This window comes from Kwoniella pini, chromosome 11, assembly GCF_000512605.2.
Source record: "Kwoniella pini CBS 10737 chromosome 11, complete sequence".
NCBI classification, from domain to species: domain Eukaryota; kingdom Fungi; phylum Basidiomycota; class Tremellomycetes; order Tremellales; family Cryptococcaceae; genus Kwoniella; species Kwoniella pini.
The window spans coordinates 507735-532377 of record NC_091726.1 but is presented as its reverse complement, the minus strand read 5'-3'; the positions used below and the strand labels follow the sequence as shown (position 1 = coordinate 532377).

The 24643-nt window shown below is 39.5% G+C and overlaps 10 protein-coding genes across 10 annotated transcripts; 4 read left to right on the top strand and 6 right to left on the bottom strand.

Moving 5' to 3' along the window:
* Window positions 1-311: 311 nt before the first annotated feature.
* On the bottom strand, window positions 312-1547 carry I206_107535 (uncharacterized protein; the record flags this gene model as incomplete). The annotated part of the gene is made up of 7 exons (XM_019157576.1): window positions 312-398; window positions 462-539; window positions 596-639; window positions 702-766; window positions 842-865; window positions 941-1019; window positions 1094-1547. 7 exons carry the CDS (start codon window positions 1545-1547, stop codon window positions 312-314), a joined length of 831 nt encoding a protein of 276 aa, XP_019009216.1.
* A 2820-nt stretch (window positions 1548-4367) lies between these two features.
* I206_107534 (uncharacterized protein) lies at window positions 4368-6826 on the top strand (the record flags this gene model as incomplete). The annotated part of the gene is made up of 12 exons (XM_019157575.1): window positions 4368-4707; window positions 4762-4824; window positions 4889-5017; window positions 5071-5226; window positions 5279-5354; window positions 5412-5685; window positions 5744-5880; window positions 5938-5996; window positions 6047-6136; window positions 6191-6240; window positions 6296-6378; window positions 6442-6826. The coding sequence occupies 12 exons, from the start codon at window positions 4368-4370 to the stop codon at window positions 6824-6826; spliced, it is 1842 nt and encodes a 613-aa protein (XP_019009215.1).
* Window positions 6827-7520: 694 nt separating this feature from the next.
* On the bottom strand, window positions 7521-9464 carry I206_107533 (uncharacterized protein; the record flags this gene model as incomplete). Its single annotated transcript, XM_019157574.1, has 7 exons — window positions 7521-7582; window positions 7645-7663; window positions 7726-7838; window positions 7940-8004; window positions 8078-8101; window positions 8160-8241; window positions 8339-9464. 7 exons carry the CDS (start codon window positions 9462-9464, stop codon window positions 7521-7523), a joined length of 1491 nt encoding a protein of 496 aa, XP_019009214.1.
* A 977-nt stretch (window positions 9465-10441) lies between these two features.
* On the bottom strand, window positions 10442-11719 carry I206_107532 (uncharacterized protein; the record flags this gene model as incomplete). Its single annotated transcript, XM_019157573.2, has 7 exons — window positions 10442-10474; window positions 10548-10648; window positions 10722-10785; window positions 10885-10941; window positions 10999-11234; window positions 11322-11364; window positions 11456-11719. 7 exons carry the CDS (start codon window positions 11717-11719, stop codon window positions 10442-10444), a joined length of 798 nt encoding a protein of 265 aa, XP_019009213.2.
* Window positions 11720-12212: 493 nt separating this feature from the next.
* I206_107531 (ubiquinol-cytochrome c reductase, iron-sulfur subunit) lies at window positions 12213-13515 on the top strand (the record flags this gene model as incomplete). Its single annotated transcript, XM_019157572.1, has 4 exons — window positions 12213-12420; window positions 12565-12876; window positions 13063-13207; window positions 13317-13515. 4 exons carry the CDS (start codon window positions 12213-12215, stop codon window positions 13513-13515), a joined length of 864 nt encoding a protein of 287 aa, XP_019009212.1.
* Window positions 13516-14208: 693 nt separating this feature from the next.
* I206_107530 (mitochondrial 54S ribosomal protein mL57) lies at window positions 14209-15299 on the bottom strand (the record flags this gene model as incomplete). The annotated part of the gene is made up of 3 exons (XM_019157571.1): window positions 14209-14430; window positions 14501-15123; window positions 15191-15299. 3 exons carry the CDS (start codon window positions 15297-15299, stop codon window positions 14209-14211), a joined length of 954 nt encoding a protein of 317 aa, XP_019009211.1.
* Window positions 15300-15725: 426 nt separating this feature from the next.
* On the bottom strand, window positions 15726-18675 carry I206_107529 (uncharacterized protein; the record flags this gene model as incomplete). Its single annotated transcript, XM_070203541.1, has 10 exons — window positions 15726-15861; window positions 15936-16025; window positions 16119-16444; window positions 16520-16554; window positions 16626-16905; window positions 17000-17240; window positions 17335-17466; window positions 17544-17573; window positions 17643-18235; window positions 18352-18675. 10 exons carry the CDS (start codon window positions 18673-18675, stop codon window positions 15726-15728), a joined length of 2187 nt encoding a protein of 728 aa, XP_070059642.1.
* Window positions 18676-19200: 525 nt separating this feature from the next.
* On the top strand, window positions 19201-20030 carry I206_107528 (uncharacterized protein; the record flags this gene model as incomplete). The annotated part of the gene is made up of 5 exons (XM_019157569.1): window positions 19201-19352; window positions 19414-19524; window positions 19593-19654; window positions 19792-19867; window positions 19946-20030. 5 exons carry the CDS (start codon window positions 19201-19203, stop codon window positions 20028-20030), a joined length of 486 nt encoding a protein of 161 aa, XP_019009209.1.
* A 313-nt stretch (window positions 20031-20343) lies between these two features.
* I206_107527 (uncharacterized protein) lies at window positions 20344-22598 on the top strand (the record flags this gene model as incomplete). Its single annotated transcript, XM_019157568.1, has 9 exons — window positions 20344-20395; window positions 20446-20582; window positions 20646-20931; window positions 21009-21205; window positions 21276-21461; window positions 21529-21840; window positions 21903-22025; window positions 22092-22172; window positions 22230-22598. 9 exons carry the CDS (start codon window positions 20344-20346, stop codon window positions 22596-22598), a joined length of 1743 nt encoding a protein of 580 aa, XP_019009208.1.
* A 486-nt stretch (window positions 22599-23084) lies between these two features.
* Window positions 23085-24401, bottom strand: I206_107526 (uncharacterized protein; the record flags this gene model as incomplete). The annotated part of the gene is made up of 8 exons (XM_070203540.1): window positions 23085-23156; window positions 23232-23288; window positions 23356-23454; window positions 23538-23630; window positions 23713-23871; window positions 23966-23988; window positions 24062-24118; window positions 24392-24401. The coding sequence occupies 8 exons, from the start codon at window positions 24399-24401 to the stop codon at window positions 23085-23087; spliced, it is 570 nt and encodes a 189-aa protein (XP_070059641.1).
* Window positions 24402-24643: the final 242 nt, after the last annotated feature.

Sequence of the window (24643 nt, the reverse complement as noted above, 5' to 3'; positions counted from 1 at the left end):
AAAACAAATTATAACAATGAATATTTGATGGACTGTATATGATGCTGACCCGACTATATCTTTGTACAGATATCCTCTATAAATACATGTATTCCATTGTTCAGTAGTGAATTCAAAGTATAGGTGAAGCATAATCATTGGGGAAAAAAGCATATGGTCATAGATTGCATTCACCTATCAAAGGTTTGTGCTGGCAAAACCAATTTTCTTCGGGTTTATTCGGAAGTTTTGTATAATGTTGAAAGCTTTATGAAATGCTTCAAGCATAACGGTGGCTACTGTATAACGCCCTGCGAAAGGGACTCAAACACTTATGAGGATTTAGATCCGACGTTTTCTCCAAATTGACCTATAACGTTTCCAGGTGGATTATATTCGCACATGATGTATAAGGATTCCTACAACACAACTGGTCATTCATTGATCGATTTTCACTTTAAATATAGGTGAATTCTACTCACAGTTCCAATATCAAAGATCGTACCATCCGCACAAGATACAGCTGCGCATCCAATCTCAGTGGTAGCTTTCCATACTACCTATAACGAACCTATATTCAGCTTGGATAACATTGAAATTATTTAATTCCGCTTACTTGAGTGAAATGACTGTATTGCGGGTTGCTTGGATCATATTGAGCTGCAAACCATTGATATCGATATCAGCTCATGAAAGTTGGTGGAATATGGTGTATTACTTACAAGCTTCGTTTGCCCAAGAATCAAATCCATCGGTTATACTATATCCTCCACCTGCACCTGCAGCCCTATGGTATGAGACATTGGCTTTAGCCGTCTGATACCATAAACGGTCTGAACTTGAAAGTTGAAAGGAGACTTACAGATTCTCTCCGTATGGGCCGTTGCTGATCATGAGCATAAAATAAGCGCTTTGAGTATTTTGAACTCCATAAAGAATGTATGCTAGCAAAATCACTCACGTATGTTTCATGTTACAAGCTGTAGCATGAGATTTAGCGTAGTTAGCCAAAGTATCACTCCAGGTAATAGGCCCGGCCCCTATAGTTGCCAAAAGGCATCAGCATGCTTCAATACAAGATGATACGATCGCGAAGAGACCACTGGAAACATACCATATTGAGCTCTGAAATCGTTGTGCAATTTGACCAACAGCTCAGCATCGGCGCCACTAGTAGATCCGGAAGAGGAGTTCGTTTGTGATGCAGCCAGATTGGTGGGTACGACCAAACTTGCCGATGTAGAAGTATTAGGTATAACGGATTCGATTTGAGTGGATACAATACCGCTGGAACCGATTACATTAGGGGTAGAGGTGACTTCCGTGACAGTCGATTCAATGATCGACGATGACTGTTCCGTAATGCTCGTTGTTATTTTTTCTCCGGCCGTGGGAATGGCGGCTAAAGAGGTCGCAGCAGAGGTGATACCGATAGCAGTGGACATAGCATGATGTCGCGTGTACAAGTAAGTGACTGTTGCAGCATTTGCATTGTTGTGTGCGTTACAATGAGGTCGAGCTGATACTAATGAGATCAAAGAGATAAAGACAGTAGCAGAGGTGAGCATTGTAAAATGATTTATACGATTAATTGTCGTCGTCAAGGTAGAGAGAGTGAAAGTAGTCGGAAAAAGATGAGGGTGGGTGGTATGAGGGCGTCAAGCCTTTGAATGTACGATTTGACAAAGAAACAAATATAAGGAAAGATGAAAAGCTGAAGAAGTAAAAAGAAAATGAGAACACGAAAAGGGGGCAGTCCTATCATAAATATTGAAATTGATGCTCGAAATCACGAAGATGTATTCGAAGACTTGTTATTCCCCTCAATAAATCTCGGGGGATTTTAAAAGTATAATCTCGACATCGAGAATATAACGTTTCAGTTACGGTTGTCTTGTTATTCCAGATTTCATCGAATCCAACTTTAAATTCATCAAGTGCCTTACACTTCTTATTTAAGTTATTCTTTTTGGATTTTGGAATCTGATATTCGAATATTGATTAGGAAACAACATGATTGATCACCTGAACTTGGATTTCACTTCATCAAGCCTGTTGAGCGCAAGTCGTGCGAAGCATGATATAGCATCAGCGCTGCTCTGATCGTATCGGTCGATTCAACGCGTATTACCGTTATTGTTGTTTTCATTTTATTTTTGGGTGAAAATGAAACACGTCAAACTTCTGATTTTGCCCCGCATTCGTAACGTAAATTCCGAAATCTGAAACTCAACTACTCTGGACCTCGTTTCATGCTTCCGAGGGGTTATCACCAACTCGTCATGAAACCTTCCAGATGGTGTGTTCTGGTGACCTCACAGCTGTCATTGTTGGGTCCTTCCTTGATTGATAGATGGTCTCGGCTTGTGAGTGCGATCTTGAGGTTCCCTGAGAGGGCAGAATCTTTGAAAAATCGATATCAATTGGTAATCGCCTGCCTAGCATTATTGGGAGTTGTTCAAGCAATTAGCGAAGCCCATGGCCTCTATGACCACTTTATACACGCCTTGTCTAATCCACAAGCATGTCTAAAACAAGTAGTCCAGAAGGACGAGTCGAAGAGAAACGCACGTAGGTCTCAAAGGTAATTGAACGCCTAACACATACTCGTACGTACGCGCTACTCGGTAATGGTTTTTGTAAGAGGTCGGAGCCCCACATGGCAGTCATTAGAAACTTTGTAATGCCGTCCGAAGGCGCCGTGCATCCGAGTAGCACGTACATGCGAGTAAGTGTGGCAGATGCTAAATCAAATGGATCATAACCGCGCATTCCCTTTAGCTTCTTGACATGCCGAATCGTTCACAACATCCACAGCATTAAAAAGACTCTCCTTACTCATTGAACTATTTGCCTATCTCAAATGGCTCTCGATGATACTTGCTACAAAAGAGACATGAACGATCTCTCTGCAATGGCTGTGGAACGTTGCATTTTGAGGAGGATGCGCCTGCTCCCGTATATGTTCATGACGAACTCATGCACTGCAAACGAGCCCGTCATGTTAAACAGTGCAAAGCTTGACATGACATAATCGCGATGATTGTGAAATTTTCGGAGTGATATACCACCCTGATACCTTTGCATCGTCGTCGAAAGCTGAATTCATCTTTGAGCAAAGTGGTCCATATCAATCAGAAATGCAGTCGGCAGACCGATTGAGGCCTGAACCCAGTTGCTCAATGTCGAGATGGTGTTTGGCACACCCGTCACTGCTTTCAGACTTGTGGCAATGTATGAATCAGAAAGACATCTGGTTTGCAGTCTCACGCTACTCTCGTATGAGGTAACAAGTTTTTTTACATGAGAACTCGCGCAAAGGCGAAAAACAAAACCACATAACCTAGTCGCGGAGGACATGATCGAAGCCATATCACAATCTATCACAACACCGCATTGGACATAGGGCAGTTTATTGCCAATCCCATCTTTCATCATCACTGCCGGAGAGGATCCAACAGACTTGGGCGCCCAGTCATTCGTGTCCCTTCCATCGATCGCTTTCAATTAGGCGCTCGGGGTTCCGGCTTCCTTGCCGACTTCCATAGGGCGATGCTCAACTCAGGGAGTCTGAAGCAACGAGTGCGGTGCTTCATTCCGCCTTTTGCAAATTCAAAACACACCCATTTCGCAATCGTTTCTTAGCCGCCGGGACCGGTTAGCTCGCCTGGTCCAGGATAAGCCTTTGGGTTTACGTCATGTTAGGAACAAACAAAGGCCCCGGATAAACGAATCTCTTCTCGAGAAGCACATGGTACTGCCAGAGCAATGTTCTCTTCGCTCAACAACTCTCTGGGGATTCGCCATATTTGACAATAGAAGATGAAAATCCTGTGGAAGCGGCTCGAGACGCCCGCTATTGCCGAGAAAGTAATGAAGTGTGGGAATAAATCGAAGACGTTCGTCACGCTTTCGACCGCCGGTAATGACCATCCAGCGGCAACAGAACAGAGCCACGGGGCTCACAAACGACTCCTATGATATCTCAGATCATAAGATCTGGTTTCGTTTCTGATGTTTTAGCGGGGTGCGGGATTATCAAGTCTGAGAAAAAGGGCCACACGTGACTTTATACCTGTATCAGAAAACATTACATCCTTTTTCAGATGCGGATGGGATGCACTGAAGATCTCGGAACCCTCGGATGGGACAGATGGAGACTTGATGTGACACAGATTAGTAGCCCTGAGCTATTTGTAACTTGGAGTATTCTTGCCAATATCCCCGCGGCGGCTTTCGTTGTTCCTAGATCGCCATCAAGACAATGAGGAGACGGTACCGCCGGGACCCCAACGATCACACTATATAACAGGCAGGAAACCTTCCCAATTATTGCCCCCCACATCAAACTAGACAACAACAGCACAAATAGATCACCACCATACAACATGACTGATCATTTCGCAGACGACAAGAATATCAGTAATCGGGATGAATTCTACGAGCAAGCTACCGTTGAATATCCCCCCGGCACTGCCACTCGGGGTGTAGCCAAGCTCCAGAATGTCCTTCACGGCCAGAGCAAGGAGCAGCTTTACGCTGAGGTTGATCAGTTCGTTGAAGAGCATGGTCTTCAATCAGACGTTGACATCTTCCGAAAGGCCGCGCTTCTTGCTCAACGTCCTAACGATTACATGGCTATTGCCGAGCTCTCTAAAGAGGACAAGGACGCCCTTCAATACGAAGGCGACCATAAGTGGCACTACCCATGGAAATTATGGTTCACTGGTACGTGGAACTCTTTGCCACTGGCCGATAACTTTATTCACGTGCCATTCGTAGTCATCACCTGTGCCATCGGAGCTGCCACTCAAGGTTGGGATCAAACTGGATCCAACGGTGCAAGTAAGTGACCTTCGACAGACGTCAGAAGCCCTGCATCCATTTTTTAGCTTACGTACGGTGACAGATTTATCCTTTCCTACCGAATTCGGTATTGCTACTCCTGTCGGTCAACCCGGTGGTGCAGCAGACGAATGGAAAGTTGGATTTGTCAACTCAGCACCTTATATCTCAGCATCCCTTTTAGGTGTTTGGCGTACGTTCTTCTTCATCGTTCTCTTAGCACAACTCGCTTACTCCAAAGATTAGTCTCTGATCCCCTCAATAACTGGTTTGGACGACGAGGTGAAATTTTCATCACATCAATCATCTTGATCATCACCCCCATTGCGTCAGGTTTTACCCACTCTTGGGAGGCCCTTGCTGCGGTTCGATTGGTTTTGGGTCTTGCTCTTGGAGCAAAAGGTGAGTAATGAGCTCATCGATTGAGCGACTCATAAGCTGATAGTTTGTGTAGCTGCAACTGTCCCTATGTACGCTGCTGAAATGGCTCCAGCCGTCGTGCGAGGTGCTCTTGTAATGGGTTGGCAATTGTATGTAAACTACAGTATAGACGAATCCAGGGTGGCACTTGCTGACACGATTCTCAGATGGACTGCCTTCGGTATCTTCATCGGTTTCTGCGCTAATGCCGTCGTCAAAGACACCGGAGCTATCGCATGGAGACTTCAATTGGGTTCTGCATTCATCCCAGCGGTTCCTCTTGCCTTCTTAGTATGGTTCTGCCCTGAATCACCTAGATGGTACATGAAGAAAGGACGAATGGATAAAGCCTGGAATTCAATGAAAGCCATTCGAACCACCGAGTTACAAGCCGCCAGAGATCTTTACTACGCTTACGTCCAATTCAAGGAGGAGCAAAAGGTATGCGCTGTTCAAACTGGTTCGTGATAGAGCGGTCTAACTAACTCGCCTGTGATAGACTATCAGAGGTGCCACTTACGTTGCTAGATTCACTGAACTCTTCACTATCCCTCGATGTCGACGAGCCACCTACGCTGCTTCTGCTGTCATGTTGGCACAACAGATGTGCGGTATCAACATCATGGCCTTCTACAGGTGAGATGCCCGATGAGATTCTGCTTGGGTCAATCGGCTGATCTGTGCCCAATGTAGTTCTACCATCTTCGCTGAAGGAGGTTACACTCCTCAACAAGCCTTGTACGCTTCAATTGGTATGTGAAATCATTTACCTCACCAAAAACGCAAGCTGACATCTGCGAAGGTTTCGGTGCTGTCAATTTCCTCTTTGCATGGCCTGCTGTCTTCACCATCGATACCTTTGGTCGAAGAAGTCTTCTTTTGCTTACTTTCCGTGAGTTACGATATACCATACTGTTATACGATTGTAGCTGATCTTGTTTCAAAGCCAATATGTGCTGGACTTTACTGGCCGGTGGTATGATGTTCTTCATTGAGGTAAGTAGTTTGTAAAATTGACAAAATTAATTACGTGTTCTGACGATAAATGCAGGATCTTAAATTGCGAACAACTCTTGTCGCTTTCTTCGTTTACCTGTTCACCGCCTTCTACTCAATCGGTGAAGGACCAGTGCCGTGAGAATACCCTTCTGCAAATCTTTGATAGAATTTTGCTTACGCATTCCTGCATTTGCTTAGAAACATGTACTCGGCCGAAGTCTTCCCTATCCACAACAGAGAACAAGGTATGGCTTGGGCCGTAGCCGTTACCAACTTTTTCTCCTCTGTTCTCGCTCTTACCTTCCCTCGACTTTTAAGAACATTCACCGCTCCTGGTGCTTTCGCATTTTACGCTGGTCTTAACGCCGTGGCATTCGTAATGCTTTACTGTTTGCTTCCTGAGACTAAACAACTTACTTTGGAAGAGCTTGATCAAGTATTCTCCATCCCTACCGGTACCTTCTGCAGCTACCAAGTCAAAACCGTTGCTCCTTGGTGGTTCAAGAGATACGTTCTTTTCAACAAGAACGCCGTCTGTGAACCACTCTACGTTGAAGATCCTGATATCTCCCACCGAGCTTAATCAGCTTCTGAAAATGGTTTAATTAGTTGGATTGCGGAGTACAACACTGGAGAAAAGAAGAAATATGTATGTGAACGAAGTGAACGAGTATGAATGTATATTGGGGTATGAAGAGAAGTTTCTGTAGTCAAAGTGGTCAATGTGAACAATTGGAGAATGAGTTTCGTAGGATTCCGGCTTTCGCGATAGTGGTTTGAAGTTCGTATCAGATTTGTTATGTATTGCAATTTCATTTACGACCTTTGCTCCTGCATGACTTTAAAGCGAAAGGAAGCTTGCAGTCTTGGTATATTATTAAGTATCACATAAACTGTCGATGTGTATTCATCACACCGTTGAAATCATACTCGTCACGAAGCATGAGCCCGACTGTGACTTTGACACGATATGCGTCCTGAATCCAATTGAATTGAATCACGCTCATATGTTGAGAAGTGATTGAACAATTTGATAGTACACGCACAGAGCTATGCATCTACTCTTAATTCACAATATATAATTGAAATTGTCCCTAAAGAAAAGTGTGTAAATCTCTGTGTGATTGAATGAGGTAATGCGTTTGATCTTGAATTTTTGAAAATCATATTCACTCATTCTTCTTGACATCTGCAAATTGAACTCTCTAATCCACTCTGCATAACTCTTTAGACTTTGATTCCGATATGATACTGATTCCCATATGAAGTTAAACTTCTTACCTCTTACCGACATTTTGAGCAAATGCGCCGACTATATTCCCTCTTGGATGATATTCGCCTGAACAACGTAATATCTTCAGCTTAATTTCTTTCGATTATGCACTATATAAGAGCACTCACACATCACGTATAATTGTCCCTAATTGATATGAGTGCAGATATAAGTAAGACCTTTCAAACTATGGACAATATTTCACTCACGGCCATACCAGTATTTGCATCACAGTTTATAGCTGCACATCCGATTGAAGTAGTTTCCTTCCATACAACCTGTGTGAAATGACTATAGGTAGGATTACTCGCATCGTAACTGGCTACATATCAAGACAAATTGATTTAGCAAGTGATTTTTGATCACCTAATCAGGTAGAAGGACAAATTGTGTCTGTTTGGAAATCGATTCCAAATTACTTACAAGCTTCATCCATCCACATGTCGATTGAACTGATAATATTGAGGAATCCCTCTGTACCCGCTGCCCTGTACGATTGATAATACGGTCAGTCGATCAATACATTGATATATATTAGCACCTAACAAACAAACAACTGACAAATTCTCGCCATATGGTCCATTGCTTACGTTTCATTCAACATCAACCTTCGATCTTATGTGAGTCGAGGAACTTGACTCACGTATGGGTCATCGATGCGCAAATACTAGCATGTTGAGAAGCATAACTTGCTAATTCATCACCCCAGGATACGTTTCCGGCGCCTATAGACGGTTATCAAAATGGGATTGGCCCAAAAGGAAAGCTTATAAGGTTATCCATGACACTCATAAATTTTCGGTTAATAGGAGAACAACTGACCATATTGATTTCTATACTGATTATGACAATCTATAAATGTTTTCGCATCATCGTTATCTGGTGCACTAGTAGCTACTGGGTTTTCTTGAGAAGTTGAAGTGACACCTGGATTAGACCATGTATTTGCCCATGAGGAGTGCCAAGAAGAAGTTTGTACTTGTTGACCGTTTTCTTCTGTAGTTATTTGAGAGCTTGAATAACCACCTGCGGTTGATTGAGAAAATCCTGTTGTTATTGAAGGAAAATCTGAGCTTGTTGGAGTAGGTACATAAGGCTGAGTAGTAGGAATTGCTCCTACTTCCGTTTGACCTGCTGATTGAGAGTATGAAGAAGCTTGATTTGAAGGAGCGGGAACTTCATACGAAGAAGCAGGAGCTTGGTATGACGATGAAGAAATTGGGGGTGTATACCATTCTGTAACTTCTACGTAGTTTGTTGAATATATAGTAGGTTTCTGGTATGATTGTGATTGATATTCCGATATTGAAGAAGTAGGTTGAGCAGCTTGATAAGTATACCCACCTTGTCCACCTGCTTTTAAGATTGAAACGTCAATAGCGGCTGAAGATGCGTCTGTATCTGGGGTTGAATCACCTTCTAAGGGTGAAGAAGATATAGTCGGTAATTGTTGAGAAGGCGAATAACCAACAGATGTATCATATTCCCCTGAAATGGCGTCAGCAGGTTGAGAGTCAGAAGCTTGTTCAGAGGATGAATCGTCACTATCACCACCACCATTCCATCCTCCCCAACCTCCCCATCCACCTTTTGCTTTTTTACCACTACCAGTACCCCCGTAACCTTCTGATCCAGCTTCCGAATCTGGAGTAGACCCAATAGCAGCTGCATCATCATTGCCAGATGTGGATTTTTGAAAAGGTGTCCATAATCCTAAACTGACAGCTTCAATTCCGCTTGTTGATTGAGTATCGGGATCGGCAGTGTTGTCATTTGATGAAGAAGTAGAAGATTTACATTCACTTCTACGTTGTCTATTGGAGTGTTTCCGTTTGTGTATAGATCGAGAACGTCGTCCTTGAATTTTAGAGTGAGGATGAGCTAGACTGCTAGATAATAATAGAGGAATAATTAGAGTAAAAAGAAATATTATTTGTACTGAGCGCATATTGTCCTGGTTGAAGTAGAAGAAAATACTATATCAGTCCAGCTGATATAACGGAGTCAAAGAATAGTCAAAAAGATCGAGAAAATTCGTTGTCATATATCAAATCCGATTGTTTTCGGATGAGATTCAGGAAGGCAGACGGGGTAAAACGTTTGATGAGTTTGTCGAATAAGATGTTCTCTGTCTTGAAAAGTGGGAAAAACAGTTGATTTAGAGCGATGGGCAGATGGCTCGAATGAATGGTCAGAGTTATGGAGTGGAGGAGCTACGAGATTCTGAATGAACCAGGCGGATCCTATTATGGATGAAATGATCTATCCTGATTAAAAGATGCTTTCGTGTTTCGTGGGGCAGATGATCGATTCGAGAAGCGATTATGATATGTGATGTGTGAAAGAGTGTGTTGATAGTAAGTAAGGAAGACTGGGGGCAATGTCAATCTAATAGAGAGAGGATAAAGCAAGACTGATTTATGGAAAGGAGTGATGAATTGATGGATCAAATTAGTATAAATAAAGGTTGAGATTGATTTGAATAGAAATCTGAAGAAAAGCGATGTTCCCCTTTGTGAGTGACCAATATGACCGCTAGAGGTCTGGACTATGACATCGAAGATGATTAGTATAATCTAATTTTCAGTGAATTGTCAGTATCGTCCATCCTAAAGTAAGGGGAAGGCAATTATTGATTCTGATTACTCCGATCATTCGCCTAGAAGCTTATTCTACGAGCTTCATACTGATCAAGTATGTTCCCTAAAGTCCTTCAAAGGTATATCAATCCAGTCGAGATCTCGTATATAGTCAATCATTAAAGCTCAAAATCCTTTGTTGACCACCTTGCTTCGGTCCTCACAGCGAGTCATCTCTAACATGTGAGCGTTCCTTTGGGACTTGTGAAAGATTGGTCCAGATCGCCCGAGTGAGTCCTTCGTCGCGAAGGCTAAAGAAACACCGTATGAATCTCGCTGATAAACTCTATGCTCCAACCCATTTATATAACGTCACTTTCTGTGGTCGTCAAATCGTTGTCAGTACTGACTTTTAGTCATCGGAAGAAGTCAGATGCAATTGGAAAACCTACATTCACGATCGGTTTAGAGACCAATTTCTTGGCAACTAACGTTATCAAGCATTTATTGACCTTGGTCTGTGGTAACTCAGGCGGTGAGACCATATCTTTCACTAAGTATAAGTCATGTGGTCAGCGAATCCCGGTCATCTACAAGTTTTGTTTCTGGCGTAGACATTGACTCACGAGTAATACCATCAGGGTGCTCCATCAATTTCATTATCACCTTTTCCATGCGCATTCTCTCAGCCTTGATGGTATGATAATGACATCAGCTTGGCGATTTGAGCAGAGTCAAGGTATGATGATTTTAAGGAAGTGAAACAGATTCGCAGGCCAAGATACTTACAGGCTCTCCTCCTCTATATTCCAGTGGAAGCGTATCAATTATACCGGATATTTCCAGCTACCACCAAATCGTATTAGCTTATAATCATGTTTCTTCCGCTTTGTCCAGACTCACCTCTCGTTTCTTCTTGGCAGCTGCCGTACTTGCACCTTTCTTGGCCGGAATTCCTCCTGACGGCTTGCGTATTCCTCCAACAGGTTTCTTAGCTACTGGAGGAGCTGGTTCGTCTTCCGTATAAGAATATTGAGTTGCATATGTCATATCTGCCGGATTTGTTGAAGCCCTCGAAGGTGCTGAAACAGGTGTAGGTGGGAGAGTAGAAGTAGAAGCTATTGGGATGGGCTCCGGTACTGACAGATGAATCTAACTCAGCGGATCGTCTTATTGAAGATGAATCTTTGGTCAGACACCAAAGTGGGACTGAAATGGTGTCTCACCTTCCAACGCTTCCAATCTAGAGAAACTTTGTTCGTTTGGTGCCTGAATGACATGTTCATCAGCTCGAGACAGATAAACGGAAGAATAGGAGTCCGAATGCATGGTTGAATACAAGTACGTATCGCCTACTCACCTGAGGCCATTCAACGCAAAAAGCATTCATCTTCAAGGCATATAGGTAACCCGCAAATGCCTCATTGAACGTTCCTAGTGCATCATGTAAAGCAGTCATCTGCTGTACGTTTGAAGACAACGTTGCCATTTCGTCTGACAGTTCGACCATCGCTCCTGTCAGATGATCTAATCCTGACGCTGAAGAAGTGTTTCGATCGGTTGATCTGGCTAAGGATGATAATGAACCGGTTGATATCCTTCGTAATGGATGTGGAGGGGCCATTGTATGTGATGTGTGCGGGATATTGAGATGAGTGGACACTGGTCAGGGATAGCCGTTGTGATCGCTGAGAAGCCAATGCGAGTGAATAGTACTGAAGTTGTCTTTATGGCGAGTATCAAGGATGTTGCATTAGAGTAAACTGGATTTTGTTTTTTGTTATTATTATTGTTGAACATTATTGACGCGACCTTACTTGTTGAATACGCGCTTGTGTTTGATAATTTAATCTAAAAGTGCCACATTCAGTATATAGGATCGGAACTTTCCGGAGATAGACGTTTTAAATGATTTATGAGTGGATGATAATGAGTTATGCGGAATCAAATTAAACCATCAAACCGACGAATCAACGATGTTCCGATTGGTATACCATTTCAATAAAGCAAAGCAACGAGCAAAGCAAGCTTACTTGGTATCATTAATATCATCTTGAGATTTTATACAAAAACCTTTAATTAGACATACTCCTCATATACATCTCAATCACGTCAAAATGGCTGCATCAATAGCCAGGGTTAACCTTCTTCCTACTTCTCGAACACTCGCTTCTGGTGTACCTCTCGCCCCTAGAATCAATAATGCCATTCCAACCGGTTTAGCAGGTGGTGATCATGGACATCACGGTTCAGCCGCTCGATCAGATGTTCCTGCTGCTTGGACTTTCAAATCTACCGCTAGAGGACATGTCGGACGAACCAATGGTGAGTTGGATTTTCCCGCTTAGAAGACGAGGAAGACATTTGGTATGATAGAAAAGGGCATCGAATTATCAATTAGCAGAAATGGAGAATAATCGTAGATCGCCAAAATAATATGACTGACTCTTATGTATGGCATATTAATAGCCCTCCCAACTTCTTCTTCATACCAACAAAGATTCCTTTCCACCACACCTACTCGATCCGCTTCTCACCCAATGGCAGCAACTACAGGTACTCACCGAACTTCTGCTACAGGTGTACCAGATTTCACACCTTACAAAGCTAAGAATGCAGGATTAAACAGAACTGTATCATATTTCATGGTTGGTGGATTAGGTGTTCTTGGTGCTTCAGGTATAAAATCTACCGTATCGGATATTTTAAGTAATATGGCTGCTTCTGCGGATGTTTTGGCTTTGGCTAAGATCGAAGTTGAGATGGGTGCTATCCCAGAGGGTGAGTTCACTTCTGAGTTATGCTGGTCGAGTGTATTTTGTCAAGGGAGATGTTTGCGAGGAGAATCTTAACTGTCACAAAGATTGCGTCGGTGTAATGAACGATGACGGAGAGATACGATCGATATATGAATCATGTTTTGATGTTTTAGATAGAGCATCGCTGACACCGCTTACGACATTTCAGGTAAAAACCTTATTGTTAAATGGAGAGGAAAGCCAGTCTTTATTAGACACAGAACTTCAGACGAAATCGACGAAGCCAATGCTGTTGATGTCAAATCATTGAGAGATCCAGAGAATGATGCCGATCGAACTCAACGACCTGAATGGTAAGTTTTCACTTTTATCGTAATCATTAGAAAAACTCAAAACAGCCATACTATTCATTATTTGATTGTTTTTTTCGAACGGCAAATGCTTATAATCAACCTTGTTTAGGCTCGTTATGTTGGGTGTATGTACTCATTTAGGTTGTGTACCAATTGGTGAAGCAGGTGATTATGGAGGTTGGTTCTGCCCATGTCACGGTTCTCATTACGATATTTCTGGTCGAATTAGAAGAGGTCCTGCTCCTTTGAATCTTGAAATCCCAGAATACACTTTCAATGATGATGAAGAGAAGATTGTTGTTGGTTAAGCAAATGATAATCTCAACCTCGATGATATTTTATTTTTAGACGGAAATGCATTATTTCTTCTTTTTCGATATGGTCTTGATTCGATTACAGCGCAATGAACTGATTTTGTTGAGTCAAGTAAATTGCATGTACTTGAACATCCAATTCTTCTGACTTTCGTTTAATCATAATTGTCTTTCAATTTGTTTCATGTAAGATCAATCTCTTTATCTGTCATATACTGTGACAAACCACTTCAAAGCGAAATGCATATACCATTATGAACCAGTAATAGAATTTCGTCGTTCACTAAATCAAACAACTGAGTAATGTCAAATTCAAATTAGTCAATATCAAGTAGCGAAAATATTAATGGGTGATTATCTTATTGTCTTTTATAAAATAAAGAATTATGACCTTTTGAATTTCCAAGTAAATCAAATGAATCGGATAATGAATGAAAAGAAAAGAAAAGAAAAAAAAGTATTAAATGCAAAATGCGTGTTATGATTCATGCTTTGTATATATAACATATATATATATATATATATGTATAAACATTTAAAAAAATGCTATTTTAAATAATTATTGAAAACTTCTTGAATTAACCACTTTGTAATTTTTATTCAATATCCCAATTGAAAAAAAAACTTTATAAGTTATTCTACCCAATAAATTATTTTTTTCCCCTTTTTCCTCTCTCTCTCTGCTTTTTAAATTCTCAAAATACCTTTTCCAGAATTTTCAATTTGATCTTTTAAATTTAAAACTCTTTCAATTAATCTAGGATCTTTTAATTGTTTAATATAAAAAGGTAAAATCATTAAATGAAAAGTTCTTTGTGCAGCAGGTGAACCAAATTCATTAAAAATTCCACCTAATATAGATTCAATTGTCATTCCTAATATTTTTAAATTTCCTGATTCTCTAGAAGTCTAAAATATTATTTTAATTAGTAAAAATTCTTAAGAAAATCTAATTAATTTTATTTGATTGTTAACTCACTTCATTTTTATCCCATCTTATAATTTTTTCAATTTTCCAATTTGGTGCAACTAATCTACCTAAATTTCTAGTATCTCTTAAATTATCTAATCTATCTTCTAAATTTAATCCTTTTAAAAAATCAATTCCATTTAAACTTAAAGGTTCATTTTTTACTGAATTAAAAAAATCATGTATAAAAATTGAAAAATAAGTTTGAATTGCTCTTCTTCCAATAAAAGATAATCTTGAATTATGTGGTTCATTACTTATATTAAAATCATTTTCATTATCTGAATTAGAATGTCTAATTGAATTTGAATATCTAAAAGATTTATGTGTTATTATTTGTAATGATAATTCTTTACTAAATTCTTTTTCATTTTTTTTTAATCCTAATAAATTTGTTAAAAAAATTTGAGCTTCTTCTCCTGTTATATTATTTTCATTTTTATTTTCATTTATTGATTTATCATATTTTGAAGGATTATATTTCGTCCTTCTTCCTTGTGAATTTGATGTTGATTGAAAAGAAGAAGAAGTTGAAGATGATGATGAGGATGATGGTTGTGGTGAAAATGATTGAGAAGAAGATGATTCGGAATATGCTGCTGCTGCTGCTGCTGCAGAGTAAGGTCTGACGACTATCAAAATATCAAGATATTAGTCTAGAATTTTCTTTCTTCCATAATTGAATGAAATTCAACTTACCTTGACGCACAGCTATTTTTCCTCTGGCTAATGACCTAGCAGAACTTGTAGGTCTTACTAGTTGTTGAGCTGATCTAATAACCGAAGAAGATGAAGATGCAAAAGCCATGTTGATGTGTGTCCACTGCAGATTTTTGATTTGACAATCACTATTGAGCTATGCTGTTCGTTTATGAGATCGTGACTGATCAGATATTCAAGGGATAATAGGTTCTGTAGGTAATTCTCAAATTTCAATAATGATCACTTTACGATATATCTAAATTACCTTTGGAAAAAGTCAAAATCCCAAATTATCTGTAAAGTCTCAATCTCAAACTCGGTCGCATGCAAGATTCGGCGATTTGCGCCATTTGATCGGTATTTCCGTACGAGGCGAATTATCATTATGATTAACGCGACTGATTAATAATAAACATTTATACATTACAACAGAATTACCTATATGAATAGATATACTACGTATCTCTTGGTTTTCGTGCTGTCATCAAAAGAATATTCAAATGTTTTATGATAATCTTGTACAAAAGTCATTTTAGTCCAAGAAAGGCCTTTGATTAAGAGTTCTAGCTACTTCCCAACTTGTAGCGTGATCACCATCCATATCATGCCACATCCAATAATCGGAAAGCATCCTTGCTGCAGCGCGATTATCGAAACATGCATGGGGACTGTTGAAAATCAATGAATTAGAAACAAATGTCAGCTTCCTGTTAGGCTAATGGTGTGGTCGGAATGGACTTACCCAAAAGCGCCCAACATTTCTAAGGCTGTCCTTCTGGAAGGGTGAGTAGGCGGAATCTCAAAACCAGCAATAAGGATTGGCCAAGTAAGCCTGCGTTGAATGTATACATTAGCAACCAGATGCAGGGGGTATTGTATATGTGTGCATATATCCTAAGGACCTTTCGATGAAAACTTAACTCACCAAGTGATCTTGCCATAAAGCGCAAGCATTTCTCCTGCTAATTCAATGATCGCCTGACTAGATTTGATGACCCGTTCATCTTCTGAAGGGATATTATACACTTTTCTCAGCATCCTAATCCGTATAGCATGTCTATACGAATGATTCCCATATTGTGTTCTTGGATGCAAAGGAGTGAAATTTTCAGCTTCGTCCCATATTTTCAATTCTGACATCAATTCCGATGATGCTTGTTGTAGTCTCATCAAATTTGGAGCAAGAGTAGGTGAAGCGATTTCGGGTAAATGTTGATTTGTGGATCTGATTGAAGCTATCAAGTTACATGCCTGCCGGTCCGATCGAAATCAGCTGTGACTACTTACGTGGACCGTAGAGCGGAAGATTAAGCTGAATTAACCTACCCTAGCTATCATGTCTACCATTCCTCTTGAGATACCTGAGTGATCATAAACAAAGAAATTCAGAAATTCGCTATCTCAACGTGTCCATCTAATGAGCAGACCTTACCGAACATTCTCTCAACGCTTTCCCATTCGAAATCACTTCGACTCCAACTTTCAGCTTCAAAGAACCAAGGTGTGAAAGCATCCTGCAGTATACTAGGAGCCAATTCGGTCGTCATACAGCCAAACACATCTCTAATCGCTAATTGTTCCAAGAAAAATCGATATGGCGACAATCGATCTCGCGGTGCATCTTGCAAAATGTTTTGCGCACCGCCAAGCTGGTCGATGAGGGACAGAACAGAGGAGAGTAGGTGATGCCATGAATCGTCTGCTGCTAACGACTAAAAGCCGACCACAATCATCAATCTTAAGGATCTCACCTAAATTATACCAGACTCGTCGAGATGATTAAGGAGTAGTTCAATCTGTACTCACGCTTGCGATCGTGCAGCTCAGTAAAGCAGCAAGTATCAATTCTATATTCTCCTTCTCAAGAACGTTAGGTTTGCCATCTTTGTCTTCTAATGTCTGCTTGATTAAGCTAAGTACTTTGGTTTTTGCTGATTTGGTGATCCTCCAGGCGGCAGCTTGATCTGTTGGATTCGTACTATAGGTCAGGTGAACTCCACCGACAGCTAATATGGCCGCCCTCAAAGCATCTGCTGCTGGATTTGTGCTAGATCCGACAGATAATAAGAATTAGCCTGATCCCGGGTCAAACGATCAAAGGATCGAATTTATGTTGGGCTGCTGTCTACGGACACACTCACCCTGGTAAATGCTTGAAGGCTAAGGGGGCATGAACTCTTACCCAAGGATTCCATGGATGATAGTTTGACTCGAAGGCAATGATGATGTGTACAGTTTTGGATAAGTAGTGTCGAATGACGAGTCGTTCATCGCTGAGCAGACAGAAAAAAACATATTAGCCTTGACTTGTGAATGCATTCTTAAGACCTAAGGCCAATAGCTGACTCACACAGTTGGAAAATACGGCTCCAAGAATGATCTGCACACATGACTCAGGTAAGCTGCTTATATTTCTCGATGTGATCAACCCTGCTCAAATTGGACTTACGGATCCATCATCATTCCCGCTCTGGCTTTCTCAGGCATTAGCCAATCCACCAAATCACCGTCCATCCCATCGATTCTATCTTTGTCTTTACTACGACCGTCCATAGCGTCAGGCGGTAAAAACCCAGGCGGTACATGCACAACTCCTCTTATTCTTCTAACGGGTATCGAAGATTTTGATGGATGATATCGATGATGTAATCGATGTTGTGTGAATGATGAAGGTGAGGCTAAAGGTGGTGGGTGAGCTTGTCTTAAATTATTAGGATTTAAAGTTTGATTTGAACGGTCGTATAATTGATTTTGTGGAAAAGGCAGAGGTAATATAGGCGGTAACTTGATTTTAGGATGTGAATAAATTTGAGAATGTGGATCTGAATTTGATATGGATGAAGAGGAAGATAATTGTCTAATTGATGGAGGCATGAGTGGTTTAGGTGTTGGTGTTGACGATTTGAGTTTGCTTCTATTATAAGCAATTCCATTTCCTGATGATGAAGGATTATCAGAATCGATATTTCCTCCGTCATTATGATTATGCCTTCTTTTCTTATTCCTTCTTCTTTCACTTTCATCACCTGAAGGCCATAAACACTGGATTTGCAGTATGACATCAGCGTTGACCATCAAGAAAGCTCAACTTGCTTAATGAGAAAGGTCAAATGGATATGCAATATGTGTGTTCGTTTTGGATACTCTGATACACTTACCTCTCTAGATTTGATTCTACATTTATCGCATACAGGTCTAATCTCATTACATTTCACTTTTCTTGTACGACATGTCAAACATCCATCTCTTGATCTTTGTGATTTATCATTATTGATTGATCCAGCTGTCGAATTTGCCTTTTGTTCTTGGTGTTCATTCTCATCTTGATTCAAGATATGAAAATTTGATGAAGGTTTTGGCTGTAATGGGCGTTGATGTGAAAGCAAAGAACCAGGTGGTGAATATGGGGAAGAAGTACTATTTGAATTTGAATTTGACGATTCACCTGGACCAGGAGTTACTTTATGTATTGTTGGTGACATCTTACTTTTCGATGCAGAGTCATAACTAAGGACTGAATGGACAAATGGTGTGGTTATGGTATAATGATATGCATGTAAGCTAGAGGAAGAAGGTCTGGTATTAAAAGTAAAAAGATGTAAAAAATACTTTCAGTCTATTGTTGCTGGTTTGCTATGGATGATAGCCGAGTAACAGATGGAACGGTTATCATTTTAACATTACTCATAATTCACCCTGACTCTCAAGCGGCAATTCCTATAAACTTAACATAAACAAAAACCTTTTTAACCGACTTGGAACAGAGATAACGCAATAATGACTATTACAATTTCATTTCTAATAGGGTAATCTCGTCATTAAGCAATATATTGTAATGCTTTTTATAACTCACGTGCTGGCCCTTGAAAGCTTGAAATCTCGGTATAGTACTTGACGTCGATCTCATTTGACCACTTGAATACTTTATTGCATGACTATAATTCATCAATAATCCATCCAGAATACAAGCAAAGCATACATAGATATAAACAGAAGCACCGTTCACCATGCCCAAAGTATACTCTCGAGCTGTAACCTCTTCTTCTGAACAAGCTGGTCAAACACAATCGTCAAGAGCGGTACTCAGATCATATTATTGTTTATGTGGTGATTTCGTATTGGTATTACAAGGAAAATTGGATAGATTACCTAAACGAAAGTAAGTAATATCTATTGATTACATTGAGAAGATCAACTCCTAATTCTATGGCTTTATTTAGGACTGATGGAGCATATATAATACGATCAAAAGATGGGAAAGATCCAATTAAGCAACCAGCTAGAAAGTTCAAGTTGAATGCGACTCCAGGTCAAAGATGTCTGATAAAGAAGTAGGTAATACCATCAGCACATCCAGCACCTCCCCTATCTTTTCTAATGTTATTTGCCTGTTACTTAGGAAGGGAACACAGGAATTAGAGATCAGACAACCTTTCTCGTGTTCACGATGTAACACGACGAGTGAGTTCATTTGTGCTTTTTCCATCATTTCAAGAGAATCATCCTCCTCTGTCTTACTATCGGGATTACTATCTTTCTCATCAACAGGCTTCACGTGTTACAGATCAGCTGTTGACCTCTGATACCTACCGTTGCAGTCGCATATCAATCAACATTACCTCCAGCAGGCGATGGACCATTCCTTTACATATTGAAAGGATCCATGACCGAATTGTAAGTGTTTCTACTCATATCAAGACGCCAGCGTCATGTTCGATGACAAGCTAATGCCGATTTTGTATATGTACATAGACAAGGTAGATTACCTCCAGATGCTTTCGAAGGTGAAGAATCATTACCCCCAGCCGACAATGTGAACGAAGCAGGGGCAGCTTAGATACGAGATACGTGATACTTAGACACAATATCGACGGACTCCCAATTTCGCATGGCTTCTATACCTTTACTGTATCCATATGCAAATGTTGTATTAATCTTTGACACTTGAAGGACATGGTCCTATAGTGTTTTTTGAATTGAGAAAGATGCTTTGATTCACTTCGTTCTATCGAAAAATGCCGAGATGACTAAGGCACGACGAACGCTATGGTCCTCCACATTCACGTCCACTTTTAACTTGAAAGCGGAATCAGCTTGTTTCTCCCTCTTCTTCATCGTCATGAAGTGTCAGCAATATATACGTCTTGACAATGGAAGACCTGTCAAGCTTATCAGCGTCTCTGAAAGAAATTCTCGTTTCACGTATGTCCGTGTGCTCCAATAGTCGATGTGAAAGCTGATTCTGATGATAGCAGAAGGAAGTGAGATTTTAGCATCTACTATAGAAGGTTATTTCCTTTCAACAGACATCACAACAAAAAAGGCAGTCTGTGAGACATTATTAGATCTTGTAAATGGAGGTGATGGAGAACAAAACACAGCTCGACGAGTGAGTTGAATTATACGAATTATGCTGCACATAAACAACACTGATTTCACTACGATGATTAAGGAAATTATATTGAAAGAAAATTCTCTTACTTATTTACCACATTTATTACCTCTTTCAACATCCTTCCTACCTGCTCAAGAATTAGTCTATTCGATTGCTAAATGGTCTAGCCCCCGAGAAGTCATTTTGGGTTTGAGCGAAGGTATACAATCCATAGTTGATAGAGCAGAGGGATATGTCGTTTCAGATAATGAAGATAAAGAACAATACGAAGACGATGATATCCCAGTTGATTGGTCTAAACTCGTTGAAGAGTATGAGAATATAATAAGATGCATGATTCTCAGTGAGTTTGTTTGCTATATTTTTCAAATATTGTTACACATAATCACTGGTATATATGGGCTTATTCGCTTGCTATAGCTATACCGAGACTTAAAAATTCCAAAAGTACACCTACACTCTTATCCCTATCTGAGTGTATATCTTCTTCCCTGCCTATCTTGTCGCATCAAAGTTCTACTTCTTCCTCCAGAACACTGCTTAGTAGGTTATGTACACTCGTTGAGGTCATATGGAAATGGGTACAAAACACCGTTGACAACGGTGGTGAACAACGTGTGAGCGGGCTCCTTACGACAATATCTTCCCTTACTCAAAACTGGATGATTGAGCTAACAACAAAATTAGGCCATACTGTCTAACATTTTATTTGAATCTGTCACATTACTGGGACATAAGGTGAACGCTAAACTGACTGAACGATGGTTCTTAAAGACATTCCCTAAGTTTAGCACTATGCCAACTTCGAAAGAGATTCTTAAAGATGGTCCAGAAGGCTACAAAGATGGCCAAGAGGTATTGAATTTAGCTTGGGTGCGGTAAAAGGATATGATTTTCATGTGACATGTGCGAAACCTGATATTTTTGCTTGATTTTCTAGAACACTGCCAAACTGCTTGATTTCACGCCGACAGATTTGGTAAAGAAAGTCCTCGAACCCTCTCATCTCTCCGTACACGCTTCATTAGCTTCTCTCAATTTCCTTGCCTCTCAATTAGTCAAAAGTGAATTCGAAACTATCCTTCCGACAAGCTCGCCCTCATTGATTGACGATAGTATGCCGATATTATGCGCTGCCCTTAGCGGTTCAAGTGTAGATGCCGGTTTGGTGTTCACCTGGGCTATAGTACAACATTCTATTGAGAACAAAAAATTTACAGTAGAATATGATAATGCGTCAATGCTTCTCGAGGTGAGCCGCTTGGTATTGACCTTCAGCTCGACAACATCTTAGCTAACGAATCCTGTAATTAGCTATTGGTACCCCTCACAGCCCAACATCCGTCTTCGTTAATGCGATTAGCTTTATTCAAATTGATAGGTGAAATTATATCGCTTCAAACTACTCCTAATAAAAAGATACAGCTATTCAAGCAGGTGAATATATTGAAACCTTTAATTAGATTCTACTTGCTGATTATATTTTTCATTTGGGTTTTCCAGCTACTAGAACCTGCTAATCCATTTGACAATATTAGAATTCAATCTTTATCATTATTAAGAGAAAATATTTCCTCAAAATCAGTAAGTTCATCTGTTCATTTTAGTAATTTGAAAAAGCTAAAATAAAATTCAAATTAGGTTCTTTCACCTTATTTAATTGAAATAATCTTTCCAATTTTATTGGAATTTCCAATAGATTCTGATTCTAATAATCCATTCAATTTAAGTATTAATGAATTATTAAAATCATTTTGGTTTTTATGGTGGATTGAAAGTTTAACTTTATTATGGTTTTTATTTAATTTTGATAAAGAAAATATTACTAATATTCAATCAATTTTAAAAAATGACATAAAATTCAAATCTTGGATAAATGTTTTAAAAAATAAATTATATGAAATTAAAAATTATCAACAAAATAATATTAATAATGAATTTAATGATGAAATACAATTTTTAATTATGAAATTTGAAGATTCTTTAAATAGATTAAAAGGAATTTTATGAATTAGTATCTTATGTTTTTAAGATACAAATAATGTATTAGTATACATAATGAATTATTTCTCGAAAGTGATAATGATGATAATACATTGTTTTATACTCAAAATTAACATTAGTAATGCACTTGTGAATTCTCAGCTTGTAGCAAACTTGACGAAATTGATAATCATAATAGTAAGTATTATTTAATCAAAAAGAAATTTCCCTGCACAGGATCATAGGGATTGAAAAGAGGCATATAACTTATTCATATACATTAACTATCAAGTCAATACTAGAAAAAAAAAGAATTACCAATATTTTTAAAACAGAGTAAAAAGGTGAAAAGGAAATAAATTCAATATTTTATTTGAATGTTTTTGATTTTATATCTTGTTAGAACCAAATTCGAATTATATTTCAAAAGCGAATCTTCAAAATTAACTAGTCCAAATGCTTTACTACTTTTATTCATTCTTCTTCTTACTCTTTTCTTGGACATATGCAAAGTTAGGTGGTGGGTTCACCAGCTCCATTAGGACAAGCAGCAGCGATATGTCCAGTTTGACCACATTGGTAACACTAATAAAATTGTATCAGTATTAGAAATTCTAACGAGCTATAAATCTATAAAAGTATATTCTGAGGACTACTCACAGTTTTACCTTGTTCTTGAGGACATTCTCTAGAAATATGTCCTTCTTGACCACAGTTCTATTTAAATGATTCATTATAAGTTGTTGAGCTCTTTTTGAAAATTACCAAATAATATATAACTCACGTAACATTTTTGAGGACCTCTTTGGAATCCACCACCGAAACCTCTGTTACCTCCAGCAGAAGGACATTCTCTTGAAATGTGTCCTACACCACCACAAGTCTATATATCATTTTCGGAAAATCCAAAAAAATAAAATCAGCTAAAAGTTAAATTGTCAATTATAATGACAAGTTGAAACTCACGTAACAAGATTTGTTACCAAAGTTTTGGTATCCACCGTAACCTTGTCCTTGTTGTTGGTATCCACCAGCACCAGCTTCAGGGCACATTCTAGCCTATTTTAGAAGAATTACAAAGAAAGAAAGAAAGATATGAGCAAAATGCTAATTAAAATATCTTAATTTATAGAATACTAACAATGTGTCCTGGTTTACCACATCTATAACATTCACCACCTGCTCCACCTTGACCACCTTGACCTCCGAATCCACCTGCAGCGGGTCCAGTAGGACAAGCTGAAGAAACGTGACCTTCTTGTCCACAAGTGTAACATGCTTTGTTTTTAGGTTGAGGGCACTGTTAAAATTAATTGGATATTTCGTTAGTTTACGTATAATGATCCGGCTAAATTCTGAATAAATGTCCAAGATCGATGGACTTTTAAACTTACGTCTCTGCTCAAGTGACCAGCAGCTGATGTTCAAAGATAGTCAAATCAGTAAAGTAGTCAAAGACTTTCTCAGAAGTAAAGGGAAACAATACTAACTACCACAGTTGTAACAAGTGGGATCAGAAGCAGGACATTGAGCAGCAACGTGACCTTCTATTGATATCGACAATGACAATCAGCGATACTGTTCAGAATTGCGAAAGATCAGTATGTGATTGTGGGTTTATAATTTCCAAGGCGTTAGTGCGAGTGGTATGTCAGTGAGCAGCGTGCAGCAATAAATTTGAGAGCGAGAGCTTGATTGTCGATTTGCGAATTTTGCTTGGCCAGATATAAACACAAATAAAGAAAACAGATGAAGGAGACTTTTGGTCTTTAAGTTATTGGGAAGAGAGTGATTTAAAAAATAGTATAACATCAGCTCACCGCTATTCATCCTTTAAAGAGGTTGAATAGGGCGATAAGAAAATATATATGAGCTATGTACGAGGGAGATTTTCATGAGAAGTCTTCTTCTTCTTCATCATTCTTCTTCATCTTGAAGACTTTCGTCATTAACAGACTAATCGTATTTACTGACTCCCCCGCACTGAACAACTAGTTCTAACAACGCAATAGATATTTCGCTCTCGCTCTCGCTCTCAACTGCTACGCACGCTGCCCACTGCTATCACACAC